This window comes from Ruditapes philippinarum, unplaced genomic scaffold (genome assembly GCF_026571515.1).
Source record: "Ruditapes philippinarum isolate M1 unplaced genomic scaffold, ASM2657151v2 ctg3513_1_1_1_1, whole genome shotgun sequence".
In the NCBI taxonomy this organism is placed as follows: domain Eukaryota; kingdom Metazoa; phylum Mollusca; class Bivalvia; order Venerida; family Veneridae; genus Ruditapes; species Ruditapes philippinarum.
In genome coordinates, this window is record NW_026863604.1 from 150,829 (window position 1) to 162,977 (window position 12,149).

At 32.3% G+C, this 12,149-nt stretch overlaps 1 protein-coding gene across 1 annotated transcript; it reads right to left on the minus strand.

The window, feature by feature from the left end:
• Positions 1-2,628: 2,628 nt before the first annotated feature.
• LOC132722661 (uncharacterized) lies at positions 2,629-7,718 on the minus strand (the record flags this gene model as incomplete). Its single annotated transcript, XM_060707182.1, is given in 3 exon segments — positions 2,629-6,729; positions 6,967-7,035; positions 7,606-7,718. Coding segments are annotated over 3 exon segments (2,326 nt in total), but the record flags the coding sequence as incomplete, so codon positions are not given.
• Between the last annotated feature and the right edge of the window lie 4,431 nt (positions 7,719-12,149).

A 12,149-nucleotide genomic window follows, 5' to 3' on the forward strand; every position in this document is an offset into this window, starting at 1 on the left:
TAAAGGAAAGTTTTGAAGTTTGAGGGTAAAATTTTTAAAAAAAAAAACAAAAACCTTAAACCCGGGTAAATCCCCCCCAAAAAGGTTTCGGAACCACGGGAAAGTGTAAAAAAAATGAAAAAGGGCAAAAAACCCCAAAAATTAAACCCCGGGCTTTTTTTGGGTTTTTAACCCTTGCAGTTCAACCCAAATTAAATTTTTAGCTATTTTTTAAAGGGTTTCATGTTGAAATTTTAAATAGTTTTAAAGTAATGCCCAGGACAAAAGTAAAAAGGTAAAAAAAAAGGGGAATTTATTAAAATGGAAGGCAAATAATGATTTTTAAGGGAAATGTTCCCCCCAAAGGGAAAACCTATTTTCTACAAATTTTCATTTTTGATATCTTTTATAATTTTAGAGTAATGCCCCAAAAAATTTTAAAAATGTAAAATTTTAAAAAAGGGCAATAACCCCAAAAAAGTAGGAAGACGGGTTTTTAAGTTCTGTGCACTCAATTTAAACCCAAATAGGTCAAACTACCCTTAAAAAAATTTTTTTAAATGTTGTTTAATCTCTTATATTTAGATTTATTTTCCGAAAATTTAAAAGGGAAAAAATAAAAAAGGGGGGTAATTAAAAAAAAAAAACAAGGCAGATTAAAATTTTTTTTCACTGAAAACCCCTTAAAAAGGGAGATTTTATTTTCCCTAAAATTTTTATGTTGAATTTTATAATTAAATTATTCCGGAAAAATTTAAAAGTGAAAAATAAAAAAGGGGGGGAAAATTAAAATTTTAGGAAAGGGCAGATTTAGGGGGTTCTTGTCCCGCACCCCTATAAAATGAATTTTTAACAAAAGTTTCTTTGATATTTATATTTTTAGATTTTTTGTCCCAGAAAAATTTTAAAGTAAAAAATAAAAAAAGGGGGGGATAATTAAAAAATTTGGGAAAGGTCCAAATTACTTTTTCTTGTGCATGAAAATACTCAATAAAATTATCTCCCTTTTAACAAATTTCATTTAACCCTTTATTTTTTAAGAATTTTTCCCGGGACAAGTTAAAAGTTTTAAAAAAAAAAAAAGGGGGGAAAATTTTAAAAAAAGGAAAAGGCAAGTACGGTTCTTGTTCACTGCACTTTTACTCAATGAGATCTATCTACCTACAAAGTTTTCATGTTGATATCTCTTAATTACATTAAGAGTTATGTCCCGGAAAAATTTCAAAGTGAAAATAAACAAAGGGGGGTAATATCAAAAATTAGGGCAAGGCAGAGTTTACGGTTCTTGTGCACTGCACACCTACTCAATGAGATCTGAATCTACCTACAAAGTTTCATGTTGATAACCTCTTATACTTTTAGAGTTATGTCCCGGACAAAGTTCAAAGTGTAAAATAAACAAAGGGGGATAATTCAAAAATTAGGCAAGGCAGAGTTACGGTCTTGTGCACTGCACTTCTACTCAATGAGATCTAAATCTACCTACAAAGTTTCATTTGATACCTCTTTATACTTTTAGAGTTATGTCCCGGACAAAGTTCAAAGTGTAAAAATAAACAAAGGGGAATAATTTCAAAAATTAGGCAAGGCAGAGTACGGTTCTTGTGCACTGCACACCTACTCAATGAGATCTATCTAACCCTACAAAGTTCATTTGATACCTCTTGTTGTTTCAAAGTTATGTCCCGGACAAGAAAAGGGGACGGACGGACGGAAAGACGGACGGACGGACGGACAAGGCGGCGACTATATGCTCCCCCGAAATTTTTTCGGGGAGCATAAAAAGTTATAATAAAAAATTACATTTTTCTAGTAAAAAAATCTAAGTTTATGGAGAGATAATTCTTGCAATATTGATGCTAGAGTTATGAACCTTGTCACATAAGATGTGGATGGTGATAACGTAAATATATTTGAAGTATGAAGTTGATCCCTTTAGACATAAATAAGTAATAGTAAAAAAAAAAATATTTTTTATGGAAAATTCTTAGTTCAAAGGGAGATTTATCTAAAAATATTGGTGCTAGAGTTATGAACCTTGTCACATAAGATGGGGATGATGATAACGTAAATATATTTGAAGTATGAGGTTGATCCCTTAAGAAATAAAGAAGAAACAGTAAGAAATAGTATTTTTTGAGGAAAATTCTAAGTTCAAGGGGAGATAAATCTGAAAATATTGGTGCTAGAGTTATGAACCTTGTCACATAAGATGGGGATGATGATAAGGTACATATATTTGAAGTATGAGGTTGATCCCTTAAGAAATAAAGAGGTAACAGTAAAAAATAGTATTTTTTAAGGAAAATTCTAAGTTCAAGGGGAGATAAATCTGAAAATATTGGTGCTAGAGTTATGAACATTGTCACATAAGATGTGGTTGATGATAAGGAACATATATTTGAAGTTTGAAGTTGATACCTTAAGAAATGACAAAGTTATAGTGAAAAATATTTTACTGCACCAAAACTTTAATCTTAAATCTGGACGCGGACGCCGATGCCGGGCGAGTAGGACAGCTTTCCATATACTTCGTATAGTCGAGCTAAAAATATATGACTTCCATTTGTTGCACATTCTTCAGGTCTAAAACTCATTTCCGTGGTGGACAGAAGATACAGAATATAACTCAGCATAAATCAATACATGTATATATTTTATATAAAATTTTCTTTTTCTAAACGCCTAACAGGGTACAAATAATTGAACTTTTTTCTATTCTTAACGCTTGCTCCATCAACAGTTTATTTTTTATTTCGTTATACTTTCGAATATAATAAAGTTATGACTCATCATTGAAATATAAATACATATAAAGACATATTCATTGGCGCAATACTATTTGGATAATAATAGTAATCTTTATTCAAAATAGTGAACAAAAGCAATTTTAAAATTTCGTTTGTTGAGTTATTACATTTCGTCAAAGGTTCTCTAAAAATAAATTAATGGATTTGATTGTGATTGCGAAATGTAATACCCAGCTCATACAACGGAGAGGAACTCTCTCATGGCCCAACCTGATGTTATTAAAAAAAGTTAAAATAACAAGAAAAGAAAGAGAGATACAGAAATATATGTTTATAAAAGTTATTACCCATGTAAAGATACTCATAAATTTCAATTCAGTTACAATTCAACATACATACAATAAACATAACAACAGGTTAACAGTTTATGCTTTAACCCTTTACCTCATATATACGCGAAACAACGCACTTTCGCCAAGAAAATTTTGGACTTGTGAGAGGCTAAAAATGACCCCAGGTCGATCATAATGTAACGTGTAACCAATGCTGAAAAGCCTTTGACTCTATCTCAATCCCTTGAGAAGTTGCAGCACTTTGAAATAAATTTTGATGGAAACAATCGAGGCAAAATAGTGATTTTTGGCAATTTTGAGATGCCCCCTCGTTGCCATGGTAACAGGAAATTAAGGACTGAGCATGTTGTTACAAAGGCAATGGTCCAGTCAACATTTGTGCCAAGTTTGATTAATATTGAAGCATTTTTCATAGTTTCATAGCAGTTTGAACTTGTAACAGCAGGCTTTTCAGTGAAAACGGCCATTTTTCACAATGTGCTCATGGGGGAAAGGGTTAAAGAATCTTGATAACATATCAACACATATTACATATGGGCAAACAAACTGGCGCGGTTTATCAAGACAGGCATTGGATACATGGTTCAAACCTCAGACAGATACAATTTATCATACATACAATAAACATTGACAACAGGTTTATGTATTATAAAGAACATACAGTAGAACTTCGGTAAGTCGAAGTTGGAGGGACTTGCGTAAAAACTTCGACACATCGGGACTTCGACTCATGAATCGGTCTGAATTGCATAACAAAAATTCAACCCGTGGCTAGCCCTAATTATAAGATTTATAACATAACCTATTTCATGTTTTTCTTTCGTTCATTAATTTGATATTTTACATTATAAAATGATAAATGTGACATGTTAACTTTTCACAGCTAATGATTTGGACTCCCTGTTGACATATACAATGAAGTTACAAAAGGCGTAACAATACGAAAGGGCAATAACTAAACCAGCTTATAGTAAATATTTCGCGAGTGATTATCACGCGACACCGGGTCACGGAAGTACTCAAATGATAGTTCTTACTGTTTACATGTTCTTTCAAATACCGCTTGGGCAATTAAAATAGTAGTAATTAAAGCATTTTTTCACACATTTAAACGCATACAAAGGCTGTTTGAACACTCGGCTGTGTAATTTACACCTGTCACTAAAGTTGATCGGAAATCGTCTTCACGGCCAGAAAAGGTGTGAAAATGTCTCGAGATCGAAGGTGTCAAAATAACCGAATAACTTCGACTTATTTATGGTAAATTGTACTAGATTTATTCCATACGGACCACGAAAAAACTTCGACACATCGAAAAACTCGACACATAAAATCTCAACTCATAGATAGGTTTTTATAAGGAATATATAAGGGAAAAAATCGGGACTTTCATTTTACTTCGACACATCGAGAAAAATGACTAATCGAAGTTCGACTCATAGAAGTTCTACTGTATATAAAACCATGTTTGAAAAATAACGCTTGCCAAGAGTTCTTACAAGTCTATGCCAATAATACACGTTTTGAGTTAGGTGTTTTCGAACTTCTGGGGAGTTTACGTTTAACTTGTCGTGTTTTTCCGCCTGAGGTTGGTGTTCTTTTAACTGTTCTAGATCCTTTGGCGGACATCGTTGTGTTTATATTTAATTTTCCACTATCCGATAAGAACATTTTTTCTCTAATGTCCCTACATTCCTGGCTCATGCTTGACCATCGGTCAATGTCTATTTTGTGATGTAGAAACATACTGTCTAATTCGAAGTCACCCATACCGCGAATTGCACGACAACGCTCGATTACCTCCCCTGTCACAATGTCATTTAACAAATTAATGAATTTCGGTAAATCGCTGTGTTTCCATTGTGCTGCTGATTTCAGTAAGTGATTTGCGGACTCACATTTGTTGTTTGTCCACCCGCGCTTAAGTTTTCCTTTGTTTGATGGATCAATCACGAACGTTTTTAAAACGGGTACAAGTTTATCATTGAAATATGGCAGAAATGTTTTACCACCTGCATTGCTATCTAGTGACTGGATTGTTTCTTTCAGACGGTCCAGTCTATAATTGTAGGTGTTGATATCTTCAGTAAACGTCAGGCCGTCATCACCGTAAATGGCCTCGGTTATTTGTTGTCTAACGGGCTTCGAATACCCCACTTGATCTTTCAGATAAGTGTCCGTATTTTGTCGAAGATGTCGGGTACAAAGAGTATGAGTAGATTCAGGAAAACAACGTTCAATTGCGACTTTAAAGGAATTGTCATCATCGGATCCAATAACAAGGTTAATCAATTCGTCCTCAGATAAGTTATCAGCAATATCATGAAAAAATGATGACAGCGTTTTAGTCGATGAATTTGTATGAATGAAAATGGGTCCGAATGTTATTGGATGATGTCCGTTGCTTTCTCGAATGACAGATAAATCTTGATATACGGTTGGCGTAACATGAAAATCCCCCAAATTGTATGTCTTGTCTATACCCAGAACTGTTCTCCCTGTCCCACAAAAACGTTTTATGTCAGTTATTTGTTGATCGTTGCACAGAGTTATAACTGGGTCCTGGAGTCCCTTAATATGCTTAACACTATACACTAGGTCATGTGTCTTCACCATTTCTGCCAGGTTTATAATTTTATTGTCTGCCTTTGACAAAGCATTAGAGGACAGTTTGGTCTGCTGGTATTTAAAATTCCTTAGTTGTGTCGCGTTTCTTTGTTTTGAAAAGTCATCTTTTGTGCTCTTATTCATACCATTCATAACAGTTTTCACAGATTGCGTTTTAAGTTGACCTTTTAACTCACGTATTACACTAGGTTTTGTACGAATGTACGGTTTTTTGTATACAATAGATTTGCCGTGGGGTTTTCTTCCAGGAAATGTTCCTACATACTCCACTATAGCAATGTCTACTGATAATTCTGGCATTGACGACGGTATGTTTTCAATCCAGGTGCATTTCCTTCTAAATTGTTCAAGTCCCTTATCACTAGCACTCAAAGTATTGTATAAGCGTTTGATAATAAGCAGTTCCTCTCCAGACGGTTGGGGCTCTAGAGGTTCATATACTTTCTTTTTCTGTTTCTGTTTTTCAATACAATAAATCCCAGATCTATTTTGAATGGAGATAAGTTTACCTCCCTTATGAATAAACGTGAAAATGGGTGACGTACCATTTGCCCATGACCCACAGTCATCCCAGAATTCCACTCTCTTACCGTTTGACCTCCGTTCATAGTTCAATTTGTTATTAACTACATAATAATGGCCATCTTTTCTTCCTGCGGGAACTTCAGCTAACACTGTGTAAGGCCCACCCATTACTTTAATGAGTTCACCAATTTCCATGAATTTTGTTCCTAATGGACCAGGCTTAAACTTATTTTCACTCAGACTGTCAGAACTTTCATTATGATCACTAGTTGGTTCGACGGAAGAATTATCTGATAAATCATCACTTTCATCCACAAAGTTGTCACAATGTGCACCATCGGCCTCATCCTGTACATGATGAATAGCAACTTTAGTTTTCTGTTTCTCCTTCACGCTCGATCGATTAGTTGAGTTAAATTCCATCCCGTTTCCAGTGCTTTGATCCTCACATTCTTCATTGTCAGCAACATGCTGATGCTTACTCTGAGTTGTAACTGACATGATAAAGAAAATTTATATTTTTTAACAAACATATACATGTATTACATTATATACTTAAGTTAATCATAAATGACTTACTTAGAAATAAATGGCTTAAGATTCCCAGAGTTTAAATGGAAGATGAATTTTAAGGAAAATTATAATTTATTATTGACAGCTTAATGTAAACTGTTTAAACGTGAAATACTTATAGTCAAGACATATACTTTAATTATGATAATGATTAGTACCTTCAGTCTGCTGCTGTATCTCATTTGCGACATTGTAATTCTTCACTATTTCATCAATGACTGACTGATCTGAAAATAAGAGAAAAAAAACAAAAATATATCTAAAGATTTACCTGTTTTTTGTAGTTACATCATACCATATGTATTACACAAATTCCTATATTGATGAACAGCAGTTCAAAATATTACCACTTTATTATAGTTGTAGAGAGATTAAACAATGCAGCCGTCTGGTTTCTAAATCTATTTACTAATGATACTACAGAGAGGTGATGCCAGGTGAATTAAGGCAGGGCTTATTAGCTACTGGCTAATACTAGCTGATCAATAGTGATTCAATATATTACACACAATTTATTTCAAGGTCTCATAGTATATTTATTGAATAAAGAACAACTTGTTGGATATAAAGAGTCAGGATTGTTCAACACAGTTTCATTCTTACATCTGATTAATGATTATAAATAAATTATAATTCTGAATGAATTTGCGTCAAACTACAACAGTTACAACTAAAAAGAAGCTTACAGTTTTGACATGGAAATGAGCAACATATATATTAGTTTATGTATATAGAATAGATCGAAGCAGATATAATATAATTATATACATTAATTGTATACATATTTTTTCTTTTACCATTTTCTTCTACAGCAGATCTGTAAGTTGGCAAATCTACAGTCACTGTTGCAGTTCTTCCATCTGGGAATCTTAAAGTTAAATCTCTCAAACCATTGCTGGCCATATGGTAACTAAAATAAACAAGCAATTATCATAGTATTGCAAGCAATCCATAAGTCCCCTACCGGTAAGAGCCCAAGCAACATTCTGAAGGGCCATTGGCCATTCACTTATGTTTCTATTTTAAGTAAATTTGTTGAAAAAGTTCTTTAAAAGTGATCACAGTGAACAGACAGACAGATGGACTGAAGGATAGTCTAAAGTTATTTTTTAAACATCCCTGTTATCAAAATATAACATTTTAAAAGCAAAATTTAAAAAAAAGAGGAGATAACGATGTCATACATGATGTGAGTGTAACAAAGAACAATTAGTAATGAAGGTATGAATATTGAATATTTATTTTCAAATTGAAGTAAATGAAAGTTAAAAGAACAAATAGGAAAAATTAAAAGTTTAAGGAGGAGATAATTCTGGAAATATGGATGCTAGATTTATAAACCTTGTCATATTATAATGATGTGGGAGTTTGAAGAAAATTCTATCATGATTGAAGAAGTTGGAGTAAAAATTACCAATTTCTCAAAAAAAAAGTCTAAGTTCAAAAGGGGCAATAATTCTGGAAATAGTCTTGCTAGAGTATTGAAACACTCACAAATGTTGAGTGATAATAAGAAACATTTATATGAAGTTTGAAGTAGATACGTTCAGAAAAAAAGAAGTTATTAAAAAAACAATGTTTTTTTTCATGAAAATTTTAAGTTCAAGGGAGGTAATTCTGATAAATTTTGTGCTAGAGTTGTAAACTTTGTCACATATGATGTGGTTGATGACTAGCAACTTAAGTTTGAAGAAAATACCTTAAGAAATAAAGAACTTATAGTGAAAAAACTTAAAAACTAGAATCAGAAATCTTGAAATTCAGTCTATTTGTTGCCATAGCAACCAGAATTTTCAACACAGGAAGATAAGAAAAGGATGTGCATAATTTCCATACTGCCATCTACCCATATGTCAAGTTTCATAAAAATATTTTCAATACTTTTTGCATTATCACTGGATCCAGGTTATGTGTAAAATCTGCCATATTTTCAGTCTATTTGTTGCCATAGCAACCAGAATTTTCCGCATAGGAAAAAAAAGAAAAAGACGTGCATAATCTCCATACTGCCATCTATCCATATATCAAGTTTCATAAAAATATTTTCAGTACTTTTTGTGTTATCGCGGGATCCAGGTTATGTGTAAAATTTGCCATATTTTCAGTCTATTTGTTGCCATAGCAACCAGAATTTTCAACATAGGAAGAAAAGAAAAAGACGTGCATAATTTCCATACTGCCATCTATCCATATACCAAGTTTCATTAAAATATTTTCAGTACTTTTTGTGTTTAGCGGGATCCAGTTTTGTGGACGGATGGACGGACAGACAGACAGACAGACGGAGGGAGGATAAACCTGAAGTCCCCTCCGGTAAACCGGTAGGGGACTAATAAAAACAAAGATTTTTGTCATTGATTCATTTAGGAATAACAATAAATTTAATGCAGAGTATTGGGTCAGCTAAACAAGAGATGTTGGTAGGTACAGCATGCTAGACTATTCTCAGTCTTGATTGTAATACAAGAAACTAGGTAATGTAGAATCTTATAAGATAAACAAGAGCCACACCTGGGCAAACAACACTCAACTTGTTTTACTCTTCTTTTTTAAAAAAAACAACAACAAATAAACAGTTTAAACAAAACTTAGAAAAGAAAATTTAAGAAAAACAAGAGCTGTCGGTAGGACAGCACGCTCGACTTTTCTAAGTGCTTGATAGTAAAAGAGCCTTGATAATGTTAAATTTTTTAAGTTCACAAAAGGGCTAATTTTTTTTTATAAATTCATGTTATAGGCCTTAGAGAGAGTCTAATTATACAGTATTGGCTTGACTATTCGGAAGGTAATGTCACAAGGGTGTTTTATTGAGTATAATAATACTAATTACCTATGAATACATAAATTTGACAGAAAAGGTACAAAGGCTTGTTATTAAGATGTTTTATCAAGTAAATCACTGCTTTATTATTATGAATGCATAAAATTGTCCCAAAAAAGACACAAACCCTTCAGTAGTTATTGAGATAACAGCTTACAAGCAAAACTTTACCATGAATTTCTAAGTTGAAAAAGGGGAGAAAAATCAGCCTAAATGCAAGATAGAATTATGGATCTTTGTCAGTGACCTACAATTATGACCCTAAGTTCATATGTGAAGTTTTAAATAAATATCCTTAATAGTAATTAAGATATGAAAAACTTGCATGTAAACATTAACCAAGATACTAAGTAGAAAAGGGGATATGAATCAGCCTTAATGCTGAGTTATGGAACTTGTCAGTGACATACAATTATGACCCTCCAATTATGACCCTAAGTGCATGTGTAAAGTTTCAAGTAAATATCTTTGAAGACCTTTCACCAAAATTTCTAAGTTTGAAAGGGGCAAATAATTCTGCAAATTTTGCAGGCAGAGTTATGAAATTTTGCAAACTGATGTACATTGTTACTAAAAAAAAGTATTTTAAATTTCAATTGAATATCTCGAGCAATAATTGAGATATTTGACTTTACAAAAAAACTTTAACCAAAATTTCTAAGTTCCAAAGGGGCATAATTATGTCAATATTGTAGGCAGAGTTATCCAACTTGTCAATCTGATGTACCTTGTTACTATAAATAAATATTGTAAGTTTCAATTGAATATCTCAAGCAATAATTGAGATATTTGACTTTACAAAAACTTTAACCAAAATTTCTAAGTTAAAAAGGGGCATAATTCTGTCAATATTGTAGGCAGAGTTATCCAACTTGCCAAATTGATGTACCTTGTTACTATAAATAAGTATTGTAAGTTTCAATTGAATAACTCAAGCAATAATTGAGATATTTGACTTTAAAAAAAACTTTAACCAAAATTTCTAAGTTAAAAAGGGGCATAATTCTGTCAATATTGTAGACAGAGTTATCCAACTTGTCAATCTGATGTACCTTGTTACTATAAATAAGTATTGTAAGTTTCAATTGAATATCTCAAGTAATAATTGAGATATTTGACTTTACAAAAAACTTTAACCAACGCAGACGCGGACGCAGACGCCGGGGCGACTACAATAGCTCTCATATTCTTAAAATAGTCGAGCTAAAAACCCCCAAAGTTTCCCCTCCCTTTTTTAGTAGGTCTATCAAGTCATTCTTAACAGTCAAGGTCATTTGAAGGTAAAGGTCATATCTGAATTATTCAACATGTCTGTTTGGTCACAATTGTTGTTTTGTCAACATATGAATCAAACACATACATAAAAAATATATGAAAACTTAAAATTCAATACTTTGAACTTGACGGTCAAGGTTATTTAAAGCTCAAGGTTAAGGTCTATTCAACCATTTAAAAGTCTTGTACAATTTACAAACGCATATGAAGATAATCTATTGATCACTTACCAAGTTAAGTGGCCAATTATAGCAATAACCTTTGAAAATTCAATAATTTCACATTCAAGGTCAAGGTCATACATGAGTCAAGGCAATGTGAGTTTAATATGTATGAAGGTTCTGACCTAACTAATGTTTTGTTTTAAATATGAAGTAAATTCATTTACAAAAAAAAACACAAAGTAATAGCAAGTTATAGGAAAAACATAAAATTTGATTAATTTGACCTTGATGGTCAGCCAATTAAAGGTCAACGTCACATATAAATCATTTGATGTGCTTGTTTGGTAGGAAGTTGTTTTAACATATCCAACGTTTTATCCGTACAAAAATAAAATTTTGACAATTTAACAGAATTTTAATAATTTGACCTTGATTGTTAAGGTAATTTAAAGCTCAATGTCAATTCAATCTTTTAGAAAGTCTTTTTCAAATGCTTGTTTTGTTCCAGTATAAAGAAAATCAATGTATAATTTACCAAGTTACGGTCAATAATGCCAAAAAAATAATAATAATAAAACTGCCACAAAAAAAGAAGTGAAAATTCAGTAATTTAACCTTCAAGGTCAAGGTCAAAAATGATCTTAAGTAGGTCAATTTGAGCTTGATTTATTGCAAATAAGGTCTTAAACTAAATAATGTTGTGTCAATCCATTAATTAATAACAAAGTATGATCATAGTCAATTACAGCTAAAAAATAATATAGATAAATAAAATTTAAGAATTAAAAAGTCTTTCATGAGTGAACGTGAAGGTATACCAGGTTAACTTGAAAGTATACTGTATCCTTGTGTGCTCAAGTTTGAAAACAATCCGAACCAATACAACAAAGCAATAGCAAAAATCCATTTTACCTATAAGAAGGATGGTCAAGTAAAGAGAAGGGCGGAACTAAAAAAATATATACAAATATTTGAATAAGCAAAACAAGAAAAGCATTGATGCAAAGCATCAAAGGGCGACGCCAAAAGAATTTGATCCAGGTTTGCACCTAAAAACTTCAAAGATTTACTTTATAGGGAG